Source organism: Camelina sativa, chromosome 9, assembly GCF_030686135.1.
Source record: "Camelina sativa cultivar CO46 ecotype springtype chromosome 9, ASM3068613v1".
NCBI lineage: Eukaryota > Viridiplantae > Streptophyta > Magnoliopsida > Brassicales > Brassicaceae > Camelina > Camelina sativa.
The window spans coordinates 8,846,526-8,871,725 of NC_141888.1; the positions used below are offsets into that span (position 1 = coordinate 8,846,526).

Genomic DNA, 25,200 nt, shown 5'->3' on the forward strand with positions numbered 1-25,200 from the left:
AAATGGTCCTCTACTATACCGAAAATGTGATAGACCCCATCCCCAAAATAATCATCATGGGATCATCTGGACATGGAATTGATTTTACGATTGTGATTAAACTTGTTGTTGATGAATGTAATTTGGGTCCATTGTCTTGCAAGGTAACGTGAGTAAACATGGCCTTCAAGAGACGTGAACGTGTGGCCTTCTCACTCGTATTTTTCTATATGTTTTGATTTATTATAGAAAAGATTAGAAGATGAAGACACGCTACTGAATCAATCAATGGACAACGAATCTCTTCAAATATCTAATTGATTATTACTATTGTTTATCTTTCGGAATTAAGACTAAATTTGATTCCAAGTTAATTTGACTTATATTATATAAGATAACAAATGGACTTAGTTTATCGAAAATCTAGTAACATGCAAGGGCAGTTGATTATCTGTCACGGAGATCTATTTTTCTTAATTAATCAATTACTAGAGATCAAAACTACCGATATCCCCTATATATTAATAGAGAAGCACTCTCACACAAAAAGCTGATATGTCGCACTCACATAGCTTCTGTCTTTTTTAATAAATGTCTTTACATCCCCTATATATTAATAGAGAAACACTCTCACACAAAAAGCTGATATGTCGCACTCACATAGCTTCTGTCTTTTTTAATAAATGTCTTTACATTTCATTACTATTTTACATAAGTATGTCAACCAATGACATATATAAGGTAATGTTTTTTTTAATTAGTTTTAAAAAATGAAAATTTAATCAACAATTAAAATTCAGAAATGTATTATCACTTTTTGTATGTTAAAATTCAGAAATCTAATTTCTGAACACATTATCCTCGCTATATTAATATATTTAATTAGAACACATTATCCTCGCTATCACATTGCCGATATCAGATCAGAACACATTATACATTTCTAATTAAAGAAGTGTATACATTTCTGCAAAATCAGAAATTAGATTTATAAATGTATACATTAATTTATGCAAAATCAGAAATTAGATTTGCAGAAATGTGTTCTGATCTGTTATCGGCAATGTGAATTAGAAATCACATTAATATAATGTGTTCAGAAATTAATTAGAAATGTATAAAGAAATTCAGAAATGTATACATTAATTAGAAATGTATATGCGAGATAAATCTAATTTCTGAATTAACATTTCTGATCAGAACACATTATACATTTCTAATTACACATTATGCATTAATATAATTAGAACACAATTAAAATTCAGAAATGTATTATCATATAAAATTAAAATTCAGAAATTAGATTTATCTCGCATATAGTGCAGGTTGGTACCTAATATTTTTATATTCTGTATGTTAAAATTTTATATGATAGCGAGGATAATGTGTTCTAATTAAATATATTAATATAGTGAAATAAAACATGACTGTTTAATCGACTATTAATAATCATATACCAATAATTTATGCAAAATCAAGATATCATGACATATTCAAGATCTTTTTTTTTTTTGTCACAAGTGTGTCATCTTTATATTATAAGCCATGTCAAACATTACAATCAGTTCAAAGGCAGTAAAGATCAACTATTACATCAAAAGGATTATTAAGTGAGAACATTGACAATCTTTAATTGTAACTTAGAAGAGAAAATTCGCTATTACATCTTCAAGTGTTTTTCATAGCGAACCAAAATACTGGGTGATCACTGTTATAAGCCTGTGTTTTAACCATTCCAGAAATACTGGATCTACTCCAAGTCAATTCAAATTTTTATAATGGGTTTAGAGCAAATTTTACAAACCGAGATATCATCATCATATCATATTTCAGAAAATCCATATCTGGTTTTTTATAATACTTATACAGTTGTACTAGCTCAATAAACTAGAGCGAGAGAATTAGGAGACGTGGCCTTCCCATTTTTCTATTTTGAATTATTATCTTAATAAATGTTTTGATTCATTTATTATCGAAAGTCGAAACAATTTAGAAGATGAAGACAGGCTGCTGAATCGACAACGAATCACTATTGTTTGGTTATCTTTTCGATCAACTATTATGAGAGAATTCAAAAGTTAAGTGTGCTTTGCCTGGAATATTTTGTGAATATATATACTTAGAACATGAATATCGGTATTGTGGCGAAACTCTTTCTCTTCGGAGTCCATGTATGCAAATATTGATTATTTTTTGGACCATAATAATCATGCCTCTCAGGTTTTAACGTTTTTTTGGCTGATGTGATATATTTGGAAAAATAGAAATGCACGGTTTATGAGAATATTGATAAGCGGCCCGAGTAGATGGTTTTGGTAGCAGAAGGTGAGGCATTATCGTGGCAGCAGGTTCAGGTGGAGGGTGATATTATGGATTTGACCTCTACCACTCTCGCTACAGAGCCCCGGCAGAGGCAGCTCGCCACTAATTTTCATGCGTTTTTTACGAGTTATCACTGCTTCGTAGACAAATCTTGAAAAGCGTGTGACCCGATTGCTGGTGCGGGATGGATTTGTTCATCGTTTCAGGACGCACCGCCGACTAAAGGAACCACCAATTTCTGACGAAGTCTCTCTCCCTAACATGCTGAAGTAGAAGCTTTCATTTGGGCAATGCGGTGCATGATCAGACATGACTTCAGAGATGTGGCATTCTATACAGACTGTTAAGATTTGGTGAAAATGGTGTTTTCTCCTTCGGACTGGCCAGCTTTCTCGGCGTTCTTTAACGATATCAAAATAGACAGGAAAGAATTTTCAACTTTCTCATTATCTTTTATCTCTAGAAACACAAATATAAGTGTGAATTCTCTGGCACGCTAAGCGCGTATTTATCCGCATCATGTTTTGTATGTAAATATTTTCTCACCCAATTAGCTCGTTTGAACTAATTCTTTTTTGAAAAAAAATACAAAAAAAAAATTAAGAATAGGAATTGACTGGCTGTAAACATTTCACTTAAAATCGATAATTAATCTTGAGTTTTACATCATAAATCGATTGACATGTTGGTTTTGAGAAGTGTAATTTGGTTTCTTTATCTTAATGTTCTTAATGCTGAAAATTGAGTATCTAGCTAACTAATTATTAATCTTAGAGTTTTTAATGAAAGAACTTTAAATGAGCAAAACCAAAAAAAGGTTCTGAATAAATATACAGTTAGCCCTTTTGGTGGTAAATGATATATTGTTTTTTATTTGAACGAATGTAAAATTATATTTAATCCAAAAATTTTTTTGATACATTATAATTTATAAGCATATATTTTTTTGAAAGAACGTTGACAAATCTAAAGTTTAAGTTCTCAAAATGTAATTCTCTTACCGTCACCTTTTAGTGGGTCTCATGTCTAATCCCAGTCTATGGGCCTACCTTCTTTAATGGGTCTTACGATTTCTCACTAGGCTTGTGGGTCCATCTACATCCGACCGCCAGTTTGCTACGTCCGAGAGGTTTTAAAGACTTATTTACTGTCCCTACAAATCACCACGTGATCTTTCCTTGTAGTTTTGTCCTCATTCGCACAGTTCCGACAATCAATTTCCGAAAGGTCATCCATCCTGATACTACTCTATCATAAGCACGCTTAATTGTGGAGTTCTCTCAAAACCTTTGACCGAAAAGATAAATGCACTTTAATGACATAGTTGGCCAAATCAATTATTTTAAACCTCTCCGCAAACCAGGATGTCACACAAAAATCTTGTTGCTAGCCTAGTGTGGATTCCCTCTTTAATCTGAAGTTGTTTTGCTGAATAGAAAAGGAGCTTATTTTGCATTTGCCGGTCAAGAAGCTGCGTGAGCTGATCCGGTGGGCGTGGATGGTCTCCATGCTTGCGGCGATATATTATTTTTATATGATCTAAGAGCAAAAATTTAAACTTTGGTTTAAGTTTAAATGGGAATTTTAAGAGAAAATAACCATCGATCTTGTTATCACCGAATGAGTAATTTCTTGTTGTGCGATCACATGTGAAATAGAAAAATACAAACATATCTTTTAGCGGAAAATTACATCTTTGGTATTTTTTCGTAGGCTTATATATTATTTTCGTTATGTTTTCTTGAATTATGCAGACGAAGAACAAATATTTTATACAAGAACCTCTTTTATTGTTTTTGTATGGAAAAGAAGAGAAAATGAAGAAGAGCTGATGAGTTTCAGATGTGAGTCGTCATCGGAATTTAGAGGAGCAAGCGTAGAGCCTTTGTGTAATATATCAGTGCCCAAAGACCGAAAATGTTTCTATATGTCGGATAATGTAGCAGAACATTATTCTTGTACACTCCTCTAATGTCCTGCAAAATATAATGTTAATGAGAAATAATATCATAGTGATTTTGAATAGCCGTGTATAAAAAGTAGGATATCAGGAAACACACCTCTTGTGGGAAATCACCGTTATCCATCTGTGAATTTATTAAGACTTTCGCACCACGATGAACTGGTGAAGGGTCTCGCTCCATCTGACCACTCAATATTAAAATTATCAATGCTTGTCCTGTATTCACCATATTGCTCTTGTTCCCTTCCAAAGGAATATATTTCTTCTTTGGGCAAGATAGATAACTCTCTCCCCAACCACCTTCAATGTTTTGTGTCCCAAGAATGAATTGAACCGCTCTACGAATTGCCTCGCTGTTTCCGTAAGTCATGCCAGCAGCCACTAGACCTCGTACAGCAAAGAAGGTCCCAGGAATGAAGCATACTCCCCAGTTTCCAAACCATGACCCATCCGCTAGTTGCATGCTTTCGATGTATTCCACTCCCTTCGTTATAGCCCTTTCTACTTCTTTTTTTCTGTACTCTGGATGATGTTTCAAGAAGCGTACCAACACTACTACCGCTGACCCGGTGCATTCTAGATACTCATGCTCGACAATTGTGTCCTCAATAAACTCTATGGGACTAAGCCACTACATTTGAATTTGAAATGTGTTATGTTCATTTTATATAATATCTAAAGATAATGAAACTTAAAAACAAATAAATGATAAAGACCTCAAGCCATTTTTTCCCATTCGCTACCTCCCATATGCTTATGCCTCCATTTTTGCTCTGTTATTAAGAGAATTTTGTAAGTTACTAATCAACTTTGTGGGGTTTTGTAATAATAAACAACCATTAAATTTACCTGCATATACAGAAGCATATCGACAGCTTCATAAAGCCTCTCCACATCCATTTTCTCACCAATGAACTCGGACGGCATGCTTTCAAAGATTAGACAACACTGTCCACCACACGCGAATTAGTAACCAAATCTTGTTATCTTAGGTAGTTCAGAGACAGAAAAATGCGCACCTCTAAACTTTCAGCAGTACAATCTGAGACAAACCATCCTTGATCTTTGTCTGAAAAACCCCACCCTCCTTTAGATCGATCTCTGAACATTTTGACATAGTCACCAGGAGGGTCTTCTGTAAACTGAGAATTCCTCAAGAAAGAGTACCCTTTTATGAGCGTTGATTTAATCTCCTCGTCAACATCAGCAGCTAACATGACTTGTAGCACGAAAGCTGCGTCCCATATTTGGCTACCAAAAGTCTACATTGTGTTCATAATTTATTATCATCTCCGACTCCAATAAAGATTTATAGTGTTCACAAAACTAACTGATCTAACCAAAAAGGAAAAAAAAAAAAAAAATAGAAATCTAAACAAACCTGGATTTTGAGGCCGTCCTCTGCAATCCATACATAACCAGGGACTCGAGCAAGATGTTTTTTAAAGTAATCACTCTCTGGATCTTCAACCCAACAAGCAAGCATATGAAACACCTAACATATTATTCGAAAAACCCATATCACTTTTTTTTTTTTTTTTTTTTTTTTTTTTCTTTCTTCTAGTTTACTCTTCTTAATGTTAATTAATATCGTTTACCTTTGGCACAGCTCCACCCGTAATGTATCGGGTAGCTTCGTCATGGTAGTGAATGAGTTCCATTGCGGTTCGGATAGCTTTTTCTCTTATGAGCTTGTTAAAAGGCCACCGATTTAGGACATTCTCCGAAAACATGTGAACACTTTTCCAAAATAAATCTTGTATTACATTCTGTGGATAGTATAGATCTTCCTGCATCATCATCACATTTTGGTTTGTAAGGATTAATCTTAATTATCTAAAATAATTTAAAGAGCTATATAATTAACCTTTATTAACTCCATACCAAAAAAAAAAAATAATAATTAATTATCTCATATGCATTATATATGTGACTAATTAAAATGTTACCTTGGCGCATGCATGTCGAGCTTGGCTCCAATCAATTTCATTATACGCCTCAGGGTAAAGCTCTTCGCGAAGCTGTAGAATGAGAGGTGTAGGTGTAGCTACAAATTTTTTACCATACAAATAGGACATTGCCATGAAAGTATCCCGCAAGTAAATCCAGAGAGTGCCTGCATGTAACGTGTATATGAAAAAAAATTAAAGAGCTAAACAAAACTAAATTGTAAAATTAATTTTTTAAAGCATAATTTAAGGCCATCATCAGTATGTAGTTTTCAAATGCAAACCTCCGTTAACAGAAAAATAAGAAGGTAAGAACCAGAACTCTGGCAGTATGGGCCTGCAACCAGACCATTCATACACTCCAAGAACCTAATAATATGAACAGAAGAAATAGTTAGGGGCAAAGCACTAGCAAATTAAGATGATGATCTAAAGAGAGTCGTATCTTTAGTTGGTCATTATATACGAGACATCATACATACCGAAAGCCAAGCTTTTCCGAACAATGGCGTATAGGTCGCACCACCATGGTCAATGATCCATTTACGAGCCCTCGCACACGCACTTGTTTTACCATCATAATCAGGGTCTACTCCAAAGATTCTTAGGCAGATGTAGTTGATGACCGTGCAGAACATAAAACTGTGGCTTTCAACGTCTATTCCCCACCCACCATCCTCGTTCTTGATGTTAAGAATTTATCCAAAAATAATACAATTGATTCATTTTGTAGTCACTTATAATCTTGTTATATTTTTTTAGATAATTTTTTTTGTTTATTTCGTACATAATTTTTTTTTCTTCTTTCGTACGTATAATAAACAAAGCTATCCATTAGTTTACATTAAAAATTTGAAATAATGCATTTTGCCAAAACGGTTTTTGTTAGGACTTAGGACTAAGGAAGGTACATGTCACGCGGCACAAATCCTTAAATTGTCAGACTTTTTCGTATGTATATTAGGTGTGATTTGGGTAATCTTTTCTCGCAGGGGTAAAGAGTCTATACTGCCAATTAGGTTATTATATTAATCAACATTATTTGTATCAAATAATAATAAATATATAAATTTTCTATTGTTTGTACAACAAATTTTATATTACTAAAGCCTTTTATCATTTAAAACTGCGTAAAACTGTTTGTATGCGTTTGGTAAGAATAGAAATCATTTTACACGACCAGTTCTACACACATCATTATTGCTTACTTACTAATCTTATATAATTTGGAAGATTAAAAAACAGGTATATATATATATATACACATGGAAGTTTAAAAAAAAAAAAAAAATCTTTAAAGAGTTGTTCCATTGAGTCATGAAGGAAGTACCTGATGAATGTATAAGTAACGCAACATCTCTTTCCGATGCTCTAGAGAGAAGATTTGATCCAGATGGCCAGTGATATACAAGCATATGACCTAATATTATTTTTTTCATCATTGGTTATATTCTTGCCTTCTATTTTAAAATATAGTTTTAGTTAAGATGATACTAAAGTATGCAACTCACAAAGGGGGCGTTGAAGAACATACAACCAGCGTTTTCAGCAGGCCAATGTCCATCATCAGACTGCAACGCTGCCATATAAAGTATTCCTCTTCTCAGAGCCGTCCTTGCGTCTTCGAATGTTATTTTCTCCGCGTTCTCTATCTTCACTCGCGGGATCGTCTGTTCGAACTTTTTTTCCCTAAGAAACTTTAAAACAAAAAGCAAAATTTATTAACGTATATACCTGGTATAATTTTTGCTTACCGAAATAAATATTTTTACCTGCATACGCCATAGGAGATCCGCGTTGGCCTTGTATAGTGACCTATTTTCTGAGAAATTCTTTCGAGCCTGTTCAACCTCAGAGAGTTCCTCTGGAGAGCCTGCTTCGGCATCAAACTCCCATATCTGCCTTCCTACGTAGTTGTTGATGGTGGTCGAGTGAGGGTCATCTCCTGCCTTAGCTCCGATCCTCAGCCTCCACATTTTTTTTTTATCAATTCTGCTAGACAGAAGAAGTTCATATCTTTCATAATATTTTATTTACTATCAACAAATTTCCTTTGTGTATCGAAAATTTCAAACGTATTGTTTTTCCAATTAGGTGAAACAATTCACCGAAATTTTTATTTCTGAATAAACAAATCTTATATTAAAACAATCAACTCCAGATATCTTACCCTGATGGCTTCGACTAAAGAGCTTTTAAGTAACTTTAAAGTGAGCACCGGCTTGTCCTCTTTGAATCTCTTAGAATGGAATACTAAGTAACACACATATGTATCCATTTATATAACAAATTTTGCTCTAAACACACGCAGGGCTGTCAAGAAAAATTCACCCGACTATTTTATTATAATGATATTATAGTTTTCTATATGATAACAAGGATAATGCATTTAAAATTTGGAAGAGATATATATTATTATTGGAGACACATAAACAAATAATGTTATTAAAACACATGCAACTTCTGCTAAGTGCTAACAACCATGTGATTAGCTACCAGTCTAACTAGTGTTATATATTTTACTTCTTGTCTTTTATATCATAGACGTTTATAATTTAAAGAGTCAGGTCAGACTTTTCTTATATTTGTTATGTTTTTTCTTCAAAACAGTGTATTTTTGTTTTTGATTTTTTTTCTTATTATTAAGGACTGAGTTTACATATAATAAAACAATTCTTGAAGAAAATAAGAAGTTTTGTTTTGAATCAAATCTATGATCAAATACTTCAACTGTACATGTCAGCAGAACCGGTCACAAGGCCAAGCAAGCAAATCATATACATGTTATAAGAGCAGCAGCTAATCATGTAGCCTCGTGGAACTCCGGGCCAGTTCTGCTTGCTATACAAAGGTGTGGTTTGTTGACAGTTGTTCCAAAGTTGTATTAAGCTCCATAAACCATTTTTGTGTCATTCTTATCGATTGACTTGATCCGAAAATTTGCTTTATATTCTTGTTTAATATCGTTCTTATTTTCCGCTTTGCTGAAGAGTCTGGTTAGAACGATATTACTAAAAAAACGTTACTTTTAAAAAAATTTACACCTTTCGTATACTATTGTTTTTTACAGTTTTGCACACTCTTTTGTAGCCTGGCTATTACAGTCTGCCAAAAAACTTGTATAATTTTATGTTATCAGTCGGGCTAATATGCTTAAGAAACATCAAATTATCGTAAGTATTTTATTTGATAATAGATTTGGGGTCAAATATGATCATATACTCCCATTATTGGAGAGATGCATAAACAAATTTTAAATGATTATTGTATGACGAAACAATGTCATAAAAAAACGTTAAGTAAATAACATGCAACTTCAGCTAATCTATCTAGCACACGACTAGCTGTCATAAAAAATATTTATATTAATTTACAACATTTAAATAATTGTGGTTGGCGGTGGAACGAATCGAGATAACACCATAATAAATTTCCAACAAGAACAAAAAAATGAAAGAGATAAAATCACAAAATCATAGAAAATCCGATTTTTAAAATTTTGCCCACGAAACAAAACGAGCATATAATAAATTCTGACTATAATTTATGATAAAACAGTAGAATGTTGATGAGAGAGTTTTTGATGGGAAAAATAGTATCTATTCTCATAGCCATAAGCTTTTGGGTTACATATATATGTTATATAGTAAAATGGTTTGCTAAACAAAGATAGAACTAATTTTTTATATATCAATATAATAAATATTAGAATCTGAACTTGATATAGAAAAATTTAGTTCTATCTTTGTTTAGCAAACCATTTTACTAAATAAAATGTGATTAAGACCCATATTAGAGCACGGCTTGAAATTCATTTTATTTATATCATAATTTTAGAATAAAATATAATTTATATGATTATTTTTAAAAGTTTTTTTGGATAAAACATTATGCAATAAAATCATAAACTAAATATGATGGTATGAAAAAGACCTATTTTGTAAGTTTTATATTGTTAATTTTGTAACTTTATGTATGAGAAATGATTATGTTTGTTGTTTGTTTTTATTTTAATTTTTGAACATGTTTGGTAAAAGTTTTTTAATATGACCCTTGCTTAGGTAAAATTTTATTTTTAACTGCACAATAAGATCTCATAAATCACGATTAGGTGTGATAAATTGCCAAGATTTTATTCTTCTTTATGTGTAACAGTATATTTTTACGCCTAACAATATACATTTTGTAACAATACATGGAATACTAAAAATTTTATTTTGTAAATTGTATAAATCATTGGAATATTCTCTTTAAGAGGATTATTTGAGATTTTCTTAATTTATAACCTCTTTTTGTAACCAACCTATATTTAATCTATTATCTATTTTGTAATCAATTTATAAAAATTATATATTCTACAAAAAAAAGTGGTGTACTTCCCTTTTATTATATAGGAGATTTTTATTATATAGGAGATGTGAAATTGGACTCTTGTCCACTGAATTGGTGGAAGCGGCTGAGCAAAAATCGTGACTTTGCCATAAGATGATGGGGAGTTGTTTTGTTTTTTCTTTTTAATTATAGAAGATCAACAAAAATAAAAATTTGAAAACAAAAGCTTTTTAATTTGAAAATTTCTTTTTTTTTTTTAAATCACTAATAATATACGTGAAGAAAAAGTAGTTTAATGGCTTATATTTAAAGGTTTATGATGAATTTGGAAGCACTTGAATTAACAAAAAAAACATTAAATGGTTTAAAGAAATTAACATGAAAAGGGTTTGATTGCTAGATCAAACCTCAAGAGCAAACATGCTCTGATACCATGCAGAACATGAGTTTCCAGCTCAAAAGTCAAAATCAATTAGCAACGAATGGATTGATCCTTTTTTCCTATCGAATGTGGAATATTGTAATCCTTAATATGTCTCTTCGAGATGATAAATCTTTCAACTAATGATCTCAGTATTTTTAAGCATGAATTAGTAGATTAACTTTGTATAGAGCCGATTATGTTTAATTTTCTGATACCATATAAAATGTTGATAAAAATTTGTGATGGGAAGAATTAGTATTTAGTATTTACTCTCATAACCATAAGCTTCGGGTTCTTAAACTAAAATAAATTTAAGATTTTGCATATTAATATAATCAATAATACAATATCTTCATACTAACTTGTGGATCTTTTAGAACCTTTTAAAAAAGAAAAAAAGATAGTTAGTTACATGGAGTATTGTTCAATACATGGCCACACATCCCAACTTTAAAAATGTATTGCCAACTACACAAAGTATATGTATTGCATGGTCATATATACCAACTATATGATGACATGTGCTTAACATCACAACCATCTTATTCCGGTATACCGTTCATCAGAATCCGGGGTTGACCAGTATTAACCGGTGTTGACCAATAAAATATGCAATTTTTTTTTGTTTTTGATATTAGAAACCAAAAAAAAATTTAGTTAAATTATTTACGAATCATTTATAGTGTTTTATAATGTAAAACATATATGGATCCAAAATAAAGATATATTGTATATAATTCCATTAATTTAGTCTTATGATAGTTATCTTTTTCAATTTTAAAACTTAACTAAAATTGAAATAAAAATCATTCATAAGATATTAAAACTTAAATTCAAACCAGATAATCTTGTTATAATAAATCAAATAAGAAAACTATTTATTTTAACTTTATTAATTTAAAAACATCAACTTCTTACTTAATTTATCTTAATACAAAATTAATATTATTTAATATTCTCAACCACAAAAAATATTTCTACAACAAAAATACTTAGAACCAAACACAATACATATCAAAATCATTAGAATTATTGAAAAATGTTATATACTCATGGTAAAATAAAAATTTTAATATCTGAAAAAATTATTAACAATTTTTCATTTCACTTTTATTACTTTTTGCAATACAAAAATATATTATATATCTGTTAATTCATCCAGTCTTATAATAGTTAGTTTTTTTTTCTATTGCAATTAAAAACATCAACTTATTATTTGATTTATTTAAATACAATGTTTTTTGTTATTTAATAAAAGAAATATATTTGATTGTAAACAACAAAAACACATAATATTTATTTTTAATATATAGAAGATCCAAAAAATTGAGTTTGCAAAACAATATATTTGACTGTAGAAATATTAACATATACATATATAATTAATATATATATATATATGAATTCAAAATAATTATTAATAATTTTTATTAACTATTAGTTTAGCTTCAAAATTAAAATTACTAATTATAAGAATGGATACATTAAAGATGTAAACAATTTTTTTTTTGGTTTCTAATATTAAAAACAAAAAAATATTGCATATTTTTATCGGTCAACATCGGTCAACATCGGTCAACGCCGGTCAATACTGGTTAACATCGGATTCTGATGAACGGTGTACCGGAATAAGATGGTTGTGATGTTGAGCACATGTCATCATATAGTTGGTATATGTGACCATGCAATACATATTCTTCGTGTAGTTGACAATACATTTTTAAAGTTGGGAGGCCATGTATTGAACAATATTTTATGTAGCTGAATATCTTTTTTCTTAAAAATCAACAAATCCCAACCATAACAGAATTGGTATAGAAAGCATTAAAACTTCCGGTCATCGATCAATACAATTGTCACAAGTCATAATCTTGTTAATAAGTAACTTTAAAACTAAACTTTATATAATAAAGATTTGGTTGTATCGAATGATTATTAGAAAATATAGCATTCTCCTATGTCTTTGAAAAATATCATGTTGTATGGTCAATCTGGAAAGATAGGAAGAAAAGATGTGGTTGTATTGAATCGAGGGTTCAAAATAAGATACATCGGAAATTGACTTAACCGGTCAGTTTTAAAAGCTTTGTTTTCTGTGGGCCAAAAGTTTTTGACTTTGGAGCAATCTTATTCTACTCATGAGAGCTGATGATATTAAAGAAATGCATGATTATATAATTATAAAATAAGAAAATCAGCCAAATTCAACTAAATTGATGTGACAACCCGTCATGTGGACTTTACTAGCCTCCCGCTAGCTGCTCCAACGGACTGTCCGTAGATCCTATTAGCCTTCCGCTAGCCGTTCCAACGGACTCTAAGCTGGTTCTGCAGAGCATCGATCATAACCCATTACTGTGGAAATCCACATCCACCAGTAGGTTATTGGTGCGCCAGACGTTCCTTGAATCCTGGTCCCCACCCTTTAACAACATTCCCACCGGATAAGCTGTCACCAATTGAACTGCAGAAATAGTTACATCGACAAAATCTATAATTATTATTAATTACTATATACTGTAATTTTTTACGGCAAAGATAATTACAGTATATGATTATAAATACTCAATATACTTATTAGTTATTAATATTTCCAATAAATATAGAAGAGAGTTGATGTCCAAAGTTTCCATGCCCAACACGTTTTATATTTTTTTATACCTGTAATTAAATTAATATATAGTACTGCATGAATCATGATTGATTCACGTGAAGACGAGATTTTCTTAGTAATTAATATATACAAGATATTACGTTTGACGGTGTGACTCGTTTTATAGTTATAGTATATAATTTTAATTAAATTAATAGTTATATGGTTTAGTACGCCACTGATTGTATCACGCCATGCTGAAACATATGCAAAACATTATCACGCCGTCCCAAGTCCCAACCATTAGAAATAATTCGCAGAGTATCAATGGAAGATTAGGGAATCATTTAGCACTGAAACGAATAATCGATTAGGGAATCATTTAGGATTGGGGAATCAAATGGTATCATTTGGCAAGATATAAAACTTTAAAACACTAAACAATTATTAAAATTTATTAAATCAACGCAACTGTTCAAGTTCGATCTGCTCACAAGATATCTTAAAATCAATAAACGAAGTAGAGTTAATCATCTGTGTTTTTACTGGTGTTTATAAGTTAAACAACCTATCAAGTTTTTACATTGGGAACTGTAGTTAGATGAAATACCTATTTGTTTGAATCATAATCTAACAGTAGTAATTCATCAACCTCTTTGAAATCCTAAAACGTAACAGATAAATAAAGAAATACTAGAAGATACCATGAGCTTAAAGCACAGAATAACATTTTTTAAACAATTTATAATATAATAATAAAAATTATTATTATATTTTTTTTTAAAAGTATTTTGTTTGAAATAATATTTATTTTTAATTGTTTTATAAATCTATATTTGTCTTTTTAAATATTAATTATTTTTAAATATTATAATATTTTATTTTTGATGTATATTATAATTGTTTGTTTGTTGTATTTGCATAAATATTTTGTGAAATATGAAGTAGTAATTTAATATTATAATTATAAAAAATAAAATTTATTAATTTATTAACTATATAAATTTAGTTTCTTAGTGTTTTTTTATTTTTACTTAATTAAATTTATTTAATTAATATTAATTAAATGTTTTAAATGGAAATTGAATGTAATTTTTTACACATTTTAAGGTTAGTTTTATAATCGTACTTCCCAATTAATATAGTAGGATATATAAGGAAATTATTGCCAATACTGCAATAATAAGTTTATTTTTATATTTAACACGTTATCTTTAAAGTTTTTAAAATAGCATTATATTTTTAATTTACCTTTAAAATCAAATCTCAATTTTAAAATTTGAAACAATGCTATTTTTAGTATATAATATTTAAAAATTAATTTCATAGAAAGATACTCAAGTTACACTAATAAATTAATAGAACACAATCTAACTAGAACGATTGATGATGATGGTTGTTTTCTGGTTTTTCCTAATGACGACGAAAATGTAAATAAAAGCAAGTAAAATCGATATAAATTCAGAGATTAAAAGCATTGGACATTTTGTTTTAATGGATTCTTCAAACATGTTTACTAAATACTATGCATTATAATTAGATCTGATATGTTCACGACACTTTATTACTCAAAGAATCCCAGGTTACGACGATTCCGTTTTCCAAACAAGTTCAGGGAATAGAATTAGACCAACTCTAATCCATCTCCATTTCCATCTGCATAATAGAGTTTGGAGTCAATTTTGCTCCAATCCATCTTCATTTTCATCTCCAAAATAGAGATCTTTATTTTTTTCTCTATATTTGGAGATATTTTTTTTTTCTTTACAGTACAATTTGGAGATTTCTATTTTTTTCTTCAAAATGGAGTAGGGTCAGGCCCGTCTTAGGGGGGTGGCAGGGTAGGCATTTTCCAAGGGCCCAAACCAAATTTATAAAAATCCTTAATAAAAAAGGCCGAAAAAAATAGCAAAAACAAAAATTTTAATGTGTAAAAGGCACAAAAAAATTTGCCTAAGGCTTTAGAAAATGCTGAGACGGGCCTGAGTAGGGTTGGAGTAAAACCCAACTCTATAATAGAATTACTCCATTTGAAGAAAAAAATGGAAATATGGGTTGGAGATGCCCTTATGCACTCATGATGGGTCTATTCCCTAATATGAACTCGTGAAGTCAAACAACATGCAGTACGTTGAAGTTTGGACGAAGAATACATAAATTTTAATAACAAAGAAAACTTAACTGCTGGTGAAAATAATGATATATAGTTAGGGGTGTCAAACGGGCCTAAAGCCTGCGGGCATAGCCCATTAAGAAGCAATGTGGAGCGGGTATGGGCTTAGTAATTGAAGCCCATTTTTTTGCGGGCATAACGGGCGGACCCGTTTGGTCGGCGGGGTCAAGCGGTCTTGCCCGTCGCGGTTTGCGGGCATAGCGGACTGTGGTTTCTGGTTTCGATCAACAATTCAACGCGATAAGCCGATAACAGGTTTGAATGGGTTGGGCAAATCCAACATCCTCGATTCAATCTGTTTCGTTCTGGGTATCACTAATCTCCAGCAGGTTGGAGCTGATAATCTGTTTCGCTCTGTTACATTTGACAATTCCGAGAGAAACAGGAGTCCTCTCGGCTACGAGGAGCACCCGGAGATTACTGTCACTAGACAAGTATGTTCTTTGTTTCTCATTTCCTTCTACTTATCGTTGAGATATCAATTCATGGGTTTGTCAAAATTTGAGACTTTAACTTGGAATTGTAAATCTTTTTTTTGCCAAAGAGCATGTCTTGTTTTAGTTAGGATTACAGTTGGCTTCAAACTACTAGTTTTGCCATTTCAGAAGAAAGTGAAGCTGCTAAAAGATGAAAGGCTGTGCAAACAAGAGGTTAAGATTTTATATCATAGACAGTACTATCAATCTTTGAGGCTTTCTTCGTTTGAGAGGTTCGGATTTTTTTTGTTTGTCTTATCTCTTGTTAAATTCTTCGTTTGCTTGATTGGGATTTTCAGTTAAATCGGATTAATTCTCTCTCTCTCACCAGGCACAGCAGAAGAAGAAAGACCCTAATTTTTTATATTTGGATTTGTATCGATGGCTTCGTTGCTGGCTCGCAAGTCCTTCAATGCTCTCCGAGCTCGACATCTCGTATGAATCTCGTTCGCTCTTTAATTTATTTTTGTTCATTTAATGTCGATTGTGTTCCTAGAAATGCGGTGTTTGTGCTTCGTTGTTTGATATTTGTTCCACTCTGCATCGTTGTTTTCGTCTTGCGTTGGTAGAATTTGGGATTGGACATCGATAGTAACTGGAGTGAATCTGTTCTATATCTGACTTTAGAATGATTTTTGTGTGTGTCTTCCTTTGGAGTCCTAGGGATTTAGATTATTATAGTTATAGCTGATTCTACGTGTAGCTTCTTCATCATTCAATCTAGTGAGGCTTCATTTTTCCTATATATCATTACTCTTCCTTGAAGGTAGAATGTGTAGGCAAAATGTTGTTATCTAAACTCAATCTCTGCAAATACAAGTACTTTTACGTTGTTTAGCTTCTGGTGGTTATGCTTTGGGATTTTTTTGCGCATTTAACATCTGCTTTATCTTCGTTGATAGGCTTTTTCAGGGCAAGCTTTACAGGGATCTCATCTCTGTTTGCTACAGTCTCGTGCTATATCTTATGGAAGCAACAAAGGTATAGTTTCTTGCTATTGTTTGGGTTTTCTTGGTTACTTAGGCTATGAATTTTCAGGCATATATATGTTACTAACCGCTTTGCCTCTTGTAACTTGTAGATGATAGAGAAGCTGAGCAGCTTGCTAAAGAGATCTCCAAGGACTGGAGTACTGGTAAGCTATTTGATTTAAACACTTTTCTAACTTTCTATTTGTCTTAGCTTTTCTTTGTGGTTACTTCCATCTGCGAGAGTTAGCGATTCCTAATATGTGTTACTTTCACAGTCTTTGAACGGAGCATCAACACCCTTTTTCTCACTGAAATGGTCAGGGGTTTGTCGCTGACCCTCAAGTACTTCTTTGATCCCAAAGTTACAGTGAGTGGCAGTCTTTACTAGGCTTCAGTAATTAGATTGCCCTGTTGATGCAATCGTGCAGCTGCTGTCTCTTTTTTTATACAAAACCCTGTTTCTAAAGTCTTTGCAAAATGCTAAAATGAACTCATTTAGTTAAAACTTAAAACATTATTTCAGGAACTTGATCTTGGTCCTTCTGTACCGGTTCACGCTTAGCTGCACGATTGGCTTAGGCATACAGATGGAAAGCTTAGCTTTCTTGGATTTGTGAAATCGCTACATGGTGTGTCTAGCCGTACGATCAAAGCTCATTATATTGGTTACCACCGTTACAAGGATATTGCCAAGTATGACTCTCCAGTCTAGGTTCACGTCTTGCGCCTACAGGTAACCGCTGTGATGCTGTCTGCAGCCTACAGGTAACCGATGTCTAGCTTTTTCAAAGTTTAAACCAAACCCTGCGACACACCTAGAAGCTTTGAAAGATAATTAAAAAAATATTTAGTAATTAGTAAGTAGATATTAGAAGATTTAGTCGTTTAGAGTTTGTATAAAAGCTGAAAACCCTAAATAGTTTAGCATAATTCATTGCTTTGCTTGACAAGACACACGACTTCATCGAGACTTCATCGAGACTTCATCGAGACACACCAAACCCTGTGAGCTGTGACACACGACTCCAGTCCTCAAAGTCTATCGTGATGGTAAGCTACTAAGCTATATTGTTCCTTTTTGTCTATTGTCAAAACCTCAATCCTATAAACTCTTGTGATATGATATCTCAGTTGGTTTTTTTTTTTTTGTAAAGGATTTAAATGATTCTTATGATCTGAGATCAATAGACTTAGAGTCTCAAAGAGTAATTGATACTGCAAACGCTGAAGAAGAACAGAATATGTTTGATGGAGCAGAGCCATCTTCAAGTCGTAAGAGAGCAGCAATTCATATTGATGTAGATGATGTTGAAAAGGACAAAGGAAAGACAGCATCATCAGTACCGAAGAAGAGAAAGCAGAATAAGTTTGATGGAGAAAAATCTGGTAAAAGGGCTGCAATTGATATCGATGATGATGATGATGATCTACATGACAATGTCGTAGGAGATAAAGGAAAAGGAAAAGGGAAAGCAACAGAACCGACAAAGAGAAAGCAGTATTCAGATTGCTGGGAGCATTTTACAGTGGTTAAGAAGACTATTAATGGAAAACTTCAAGACAGAGCGGAATGCAATCACTGCAAGAGGGATTATGCCTACAATTCACACAAGAATGGTACAAATTCTTACAAACGCCATATGGAAACCTGTAAGGTTCGGCTTAGTAAGGTTGATATTAGTAAAGTGATGCTCAACTCCGAGGCAAGATTACAAGCTAGGAAGATAGATCATATGGTTTTTCGTGAAATGGTAGCTAAGTGTATCATTCAGCATGATCTCCCATTTGCCTATGTTGAATATGAGAGAGTTAGATCAGTCTGGAAGTATTTGAACGCAGATGTGAAGTTTATAAGCAGGAACACAGCTGCAGCAGACGTTTACAAGTTCTATGAGACTGAGACTGAGAATTTAAAGACAGAATTAGCTAACCTTCCAGGGAGGATTAGCTTTACTTCTGATTTGTGGACTGCAATCACTCATGAGGGCTACATGTGTCTAACAGCACACTATGTTGACAGGAACTGGAAATTAAACAGCAAGATTCTTGCTTTCTATGCTTTTCCGCCTCCACATTCAGGTATGAACATAGCAATGGAAATTCTAGAGAAGTGGAAGGATTGGGGAATTGAGAAAAAAGTGTTTTCCATCACGTTAGACAATGCTACTAACAATGACACATCACAAGATATTCTGAAATCTCAGCTTATGTTGCGGAATGATTTGTTGTGTGGAGGAGAGTATTTTCATGTGCGATGCGCAGCACATATTCTCAACATCATTGTTCAGATTGGCCTGAAAGATATAGGTGATACATTGGAAAAGATCAGAGAGAGTATTAGATATGTCCAAGCTTCTGGAAAACGTGAGGTATTGTTTGCAAAGTGTGTTGAAGCGGTTGGTCTACAGTTGAAAGCGGGCTTGATTATGGATGTGAAAACTAGATGGAACTCAACATACAAGATGCTTGATAGGGCTCTCAAGTATCGAGCTGCCTTTGGTAATCTCAAAGTCATTGATGGGAGAAACTACAAGTTTCACCCTACAGAAGCTGAATGGCACCGATTGAAACAGATTTGTGAGTTTTTGGAGCCTTTTGATGAAATCACTAATCTGATCTCAGGTTCAACATATCCAACTTCAAACTTGTATTTCATGCAAGTTTGGAAGATCAACAATTGGTTGATATCGAATTCACAGAATCAAGATGAAGTCATTAGAAGTATGATTGTTCCAATGAGAGAAAGGTTTGATAAGTATTGGGAAGAGGTTAGTGATGTCTTTGCAATGACTACAGTGTTTGATCCAAGGTTGAAACTAACACTGGTCAATTATTGTTTTGAAAAGAACGATAAGGGTTCTGCTGAGATAAAGATTAAACATTTGCGTGGTAAGCTTGCTACTCTTTTTGAATCTTATGAAAATAAGTCCATTTTCACATCATCTTCTACAGAGACACGTGAAACTAATCATCAAACTGATGAGAATGAAGGAAAAAAAGGGAGTTTTGGCAACTATGATGTAAGTATTCAAATTCTCACTCTCTTAGGCTATGAAAACTAATTCTCAGTTTTGGTTTGAATTACAGTTCATGTCTTGAATACTTATGTTTGGTTACGTTTAGTTACGTTTGGTTAGTTTCAGTTTGAATTACAGTTCATGTCTTGAATACTTACGTTTGGTTACGTTTGGTTACGTTTAGTTAGTTTCAGTTCATGTCGTTTAGTTATGTTTGGTTACATTTAATTAGTTTGAGTTCATGTCTAATTTTAGTTAGTTTCAGTTCATGTTACGTTTAGTACGTTTAGTTAGTTTCAGTTCATGTCTAATTTTAGTTACGTTTCAGTTCATCTTACGATTTAGTTAGTTTCAGTTTATGTCTAATTTTAGTTACGTTTCAGTTCATGTTACGTTTAGTTAGTTAGTTACGTTTAGTTAGTTTCGGTTTTTGTTAATTTTAGTTACGTTTGGTTACATTTAGTTAGGTACAGTTCATGTCTTCTTAATTTTTTTTGTTTGAATACTGAGATTAGTTTTAAATATTTGCAGGATTTTATTAATTTCCGCAAACAAACTGTTGTTACTAGTGGAAAGTCTTCTTTGGAAATGTATCTAGATGATCCGGCAATAGACATGATAGAGTATGAGAGTTTGGATATTTTAAAATATTGGAAAGATAACTCTCAGCGGTATGGAGAACTAGCGTCAATGGCTTGCGACCTCCTTAGTATACCAATCACAACAGTAGCATCTGAATCTTCTTTTAGTATTGGAGCTCGAGTTTTGAACAAGTACAGAAGCCGTCTTCTCCCAAAGAATGTTCAAGCACTAATATGCTGCCGCAATTGGTTAAAAGGTTTTGAAGCCTATGAAAATGGTAAGAAAACAATTTTCACAATTTGGTATTGATTGTGTAACTTTTAAGTGATATAAATTTATCTTGACCTTCTTCTATTACTTTGCCATATGTAGAGGAGGATGAAGAATTTGATGAAGATGAGACATTCCCTTCTTTCCAATCCATTGTTGATGATGAAGCTTGATTTGGTTGAAGAGACATCTAGACCTTGAGATTTATGTTTTCAGCTTTCCATTTCATTTTAATATTTTGGTTTAATGTTTCAGTTTAATACTTTGGTTAAATACCTTGAGATTAATACTATGGTTTAATACTTTCAGTTTACTATTTATTTGATTTAAATTTCAGTTTAAACATTTTCATTTGTTGTTTATGGTTCTACTTGTTTTCCTATGTTGATGTTAATCCGTTGAAGGAGTCTGAATGTTCTAGGACATCACATTATTCAAATGCATAGTTGTTACATAGTAGTGTTTTGAGGCTCTGTTGCATATTAGTGGTGAAAAAAACGACATAAAACATACAACATTCTCTCTCCCCACTCAGCCTTCGACGTGAAGGCCTCTGCCTCTCCCCTATATAATAAAAGTTAATAATTCAATAACAAATCACTGGAACAATGCTTATTCTATTAGTTATACCATCGTTATTTGACATAGCTAGCACATCAAAAACACGAGCCCCGTTCCACCGTATTACTTTCCCTCCGGCTGCTTCTATCCTAGCCGCTTCATCATCTCTATCCGGCTACACATAAATAGCTATAAGAACATTGTATGGTGAGTGTACTATAGTCTTACACCAACCAAAACCTCTTTGCTCCGTATTGTTTTGACACCAGCGGTGATGTTCTTGAGAATAAGAGATATCTTAATAATGCCCGCGGGCATGCCCGTTAGTCCGCAAAGGTATGCGGAGCGGGCTTGGGCATTGATACATCGCCCGCCGCCCGTGGCGGACATGCCCGCAGCAGATCACTGAAAATACGGGACCGTCACGGTCGGCCCGTTCGGGCGCGGGCATGCCCGTTTGACACCTCTACTAGGGATGGGATAGACAAATATGTGTTCTTGATCGGTTAGGATGTCTTAGCTTGATTTTTTATTTTATAGAAATTCCTTTCTAGATTGGTGTTCTTAATGCTATTTTCAGACCGAGAGGTTGAGGCTAGATCTAGGGTGTTTTACCATCGAGAGATGTTGTTGAAATACTTGAATCAATCAATGCTAGAGATTTACTCACTTAGCCTTAGAGATTAGATGTGTAAGGAGTTTATTGACAATAATAAATCGGTTTGTAATGCCTCCTTGGTCATGTTTCTCCAACGAGAGTTGGGTAGGGAAGTGACCAAGGTTGATTGTTTCTATCACGAGAGTGTTTTAGCATGAGTTAAGAGATTCATTGTCTAGGGAATATTTGCTTGAGGCATGTAGGGCATCCCAAATTGGTCAGGAACACTTATGAGTCAATTACCCCATCCTTAGGAGCTTTCTTATCTTGATTTTTTAGTTTCATTTTAATAACTTGACCCCTTACGCGAACTGGTACTCGATCACTAGCTTCGTGTATGCCTTCGAGCTGTTCATCTTTGTGTTCTTGATTATTTATGTCATCCGATCACCCACTCGATCCGGTACTCAAATGCTTGCATCGAGTGCTTAGGTCGTGTGGTTCTTATTTTATTGTCCTTTTGTTTCTTCTAGGTTGGTAGATAAACCCTTTTTATTGCTTGGCTTGACTTCCTCTGCTCTGATCATATCTTATCTGCTAGCATAACAACCATTTGGACTGATAACCCTTTGTACTACAACTGCATAGGGAATTGATACATGGGTGAAAATCTTGTTATCAATTTGGCGCCATTGCCATTGGTTGAATTTTGTTTGCTACGTTTAATATTTCAGCACTTTCTAGATCAAATTCTTTTCTATACATCGGTTCGGAACTGACTTGTTTACTTTCGTGTTTGTTTGTTTTGCATTTTAGGTACAACCCGAGTACCCAACCGACCGTCTCTCGATCACATGGATCGGGTAGACCTTCGTGTACTCACTCGGTCAACTTATTGTGCATGCAAACATGATCAAAGGGTATCTAACACCTGAGTCCATTCATTGACAACATCGACATACCACGGTTACTCTGTCAGCAACAAGTACTGCAACCGCAACCAACAACAAATGAGGAGGTCATGAATAATCAGAATGGTCCACCAGCTCCTCAAAAGAGGACCAATATAGGAGCAGGAGATGCTCCATCTACTCACACTCAAAGACATGGCATTGTGCCACGTGCTGTTCAAAACAACAACTTTGAGATAAAGAGTAGTCTCATCTAGATGATTCAGAGCAACAAGTTTCATGGATTGCCAATGGAGGACCCATTGGACCATCTAGATGAGTTTGATAGGCTCTGTAGCCTCACAAAGATAAATGGAGTTAGTGAAGATACATTCAAACTCCGTCTTTTCCCATTTTCTCTGGGTGACAAAGCGCACATTTGGGAGAAATCACTTCCTAAGGAGTCTATTACCACATGGGAAGCATGCAAAAAGGCGTTCCTTGCCAAATTCTTCTCCAACTCCAGAACTGCAAGGCTGCGAAATGACATCTCCAGCTTTGTTCAAAAAAGCAATGAGACGTTCAGTGAAGCTTGGGAACGTTTCAAGGGATACACAAGCAGATGCCCGCATCATGGATTCAGCAATGCTTCGTTGCTAAGTACACTTTACCGCGGTGTAGTCCATAAGATAAGAATGTTGCTGGACACCGCTAGCAATGGTAATTTTCTCAACAAGGATGTTGATGAAGGTTAGGATCTCGTGGAGAACTTAGCTCAATCTGATGGGCACTACAATGAGGAGTATGATCGCACAATACAATATTCAGGAGACGACGATGCCAAGTACAAGCGCGACATGAAAGAACTCAATGACAAATTGGACAAACTTCTCAACCAGCAGCAACATGTCCATTCCATCTCAGAGGAAGACCAGTTCCAACAAAAAGATGGGGAGAGTGCTCAGCTAGAGGATGTGAACTACATCAACAATCAAGAAGGTTACAATAAAGGGTACAACAACTACAAACCAAACCTGAATCTCTCATACCGTAACCTGAATGTTGCAAATCCTCAAGACCAAATCTACCGTCCGCAGTTCAAGGCAACCAAGGCCAGCAAAAGCCTTTTGTTAATACAATCAAGGCTATGCTCCTAAGCAGCAGTACACTGGCAACTACCACCAACCAATTGCAGCACCTGGATTCCCACCACAGCAACGATCACAGAACCAATCTCAAGAGGCTGACCTACGCGGACTAATTCAGCAGATGATACAAAGTCAGACATCGGCAGCAATGGACAATGCAAAACGATTCGCGGAGATGAGCAGCAAAATCGATTCTGGGTATAGTGAATTGAATGCTAAGTATGATTCTCTCAATACAAAGTTGAGATACCTAGAGGGCCAACACAACACCCAACCAACTCCAAAACTCAACCAACTTCCAGGTAAAGCTGTTTAGAACCCTAAAGACTATGCTACTTCCCACCTCTTAAGCTCTTGCCACCACACGCTCTTCGAGAGGAAATCATCAAGGAGACAGCTCAGCTGGAGATTGAAGTAAAGGAAGCTGTTGAAGAAATTGAAAATGCAATTTTGAGGAGTGAAGTGTGTTTAGATCGTGAACTGCGAATTAATGAGAAATTGGAGGATCCCGGTGCTTTTACTTTGCCATGTTCAATAGGCCTTTGGATCTTCAATAATTGCCTGTGCAATTTGGGAGCTTCGGTCAGTATCATGCCACTTTCAGTTACCAGCAAGATGGGTTTCAGCAGTTTTAAACCAAGTAGCATGTATTTGGTTTAGCTGATAGAATAATTAGACACCCCATTGGTATCCTGGAAAACTTGCCTCTCAGGATTGGAAGAGTGGAGGTTCCTACTGATTTCATGATCCTTGACATGGATAAGGAACCAGAGGATCCACTGATCCTAGGAAGACCATTCTTGGCAACAGTAGGTGCAATGATTGATGTAAAAAAGGGACAGATCAGCATTGAGCATGGAGAGTACTTCAAAATGGAATTTGACATCAAGAAAGGAATAAAAAAGCCAACCATTGATGGTCAAGTTTTCTCCACCCAGACAAAACCAAGAAA

At 33.8% G+C, this 25,200-nt stretch overlaps 2 protein-coding genes and 1 non-coding gene across 9 annotated transcripts; 1 reads left to right on the forward strand and 2 right to left on the reverse strand.

Moving 5' to 3' along the window:
- Positions 1-3,951: 3,951 nt before the first annotated feature.
- Positions 3,952-8,750, reverse strand: LOC109125020 (tirucalladienol synthase). Its single transcript, XM_087464079.1, has 14 exons — positions 8,384-8,750; positions 7,986-8,205; positions 7,725-7,910; positions 7,544-7,633; positions 6,696-6,896; positions 6,498-6,582; positions 6,214-6,380; positions 5,863-6,054; positions 5,646-5,759; positions 5,284-5,526; positions 5,114-5,212; positions 4,981-5,037; positions 4,362-4,895; positions 3,952-4,277 (listed from the first exon to the last, which is right to left on the reverse strand). The coding sequence occupies exons 2-14, from the start codon at positions 8,187-8,189 to the stop codon at positions 4,164-4,166; spliced, it is 2,286 nt and encodes a 761-aa protein (XP_087320205.1). The 5' UTR covers positions 8,190-8,205; positions 8,384-8,750; the 3' UTR covers positions 3,952-4,163.
- A 7,020-nt stretch (positions 8,751-15,770) lies between these two features.
- On the forward strand, positions 15,771-21,364 carry LOC104715123 (zinc finger BED domain-containing protein RICESLEEPER 2-like). 7 transcript variants are annotated; one of them, XM_087464040.1, is made up of 12 exons: positions 15,771-15,990; positions 16,121-16,169; positions 16,341-16,444; positions 16,543-16,646; positions 17,114-17,192; positions 17,293-17,346; positions 17,458-17,549; positions 17,706-17,947; positions 18,134-18,232; positions 18,337-20,202; positions 20,731-21,058; positions 21,154-21,364. In XM_087464040.1, the coding sequence occupies exons 9-12, from the start codon at positions 18,230-18,232 to the stop codon at positions 21,222-21,224; spliced, it is 2,268 nt and encodes a 755-aa protein (XP_087320166.1). In that variant the 5' UTR covers positions 15,771-15,990; positions 16,121-16,169; positions 16,341-16,444; positions 16,543-16,646; positions 17,114-17,192; positions 17,293-17,346; positions 17,458-17,549; positions 17,706-17,947; positions 18,134-18,229; the 3' UTR covers positions 21,225-21,364. The 7 variants fall into 7 exon arrangements, with proteins under 7 accessions (XP_087320166.1, XP_087320163.1, XP_087320165.1 ...); XM_087464037.1 differs by having other exon boundaries at positions 16,115-16,169; positions 16,280-16,444; positions 17,706-18,232; XM_087464039.1 differs by having other exon boundaries at positions 16,115-16,169; positions 17,706-18,232.
- A 2,269-nt stretch (positions 21,365-23,633) lies between these two features.
- LOC147937936 (small nucleolar RNA R71) lies at positions 23,634-23,740 on the reverse strand. Its single transcript, XR_015567594.1, has one exon. It is a non-coding gene; the product is annotated as a small nucleolar RNA R71 (small nucleolar RNA).
- Between the last annotated feature and the right edge of the window lie 1,460 nt (positions 23,741-25,200).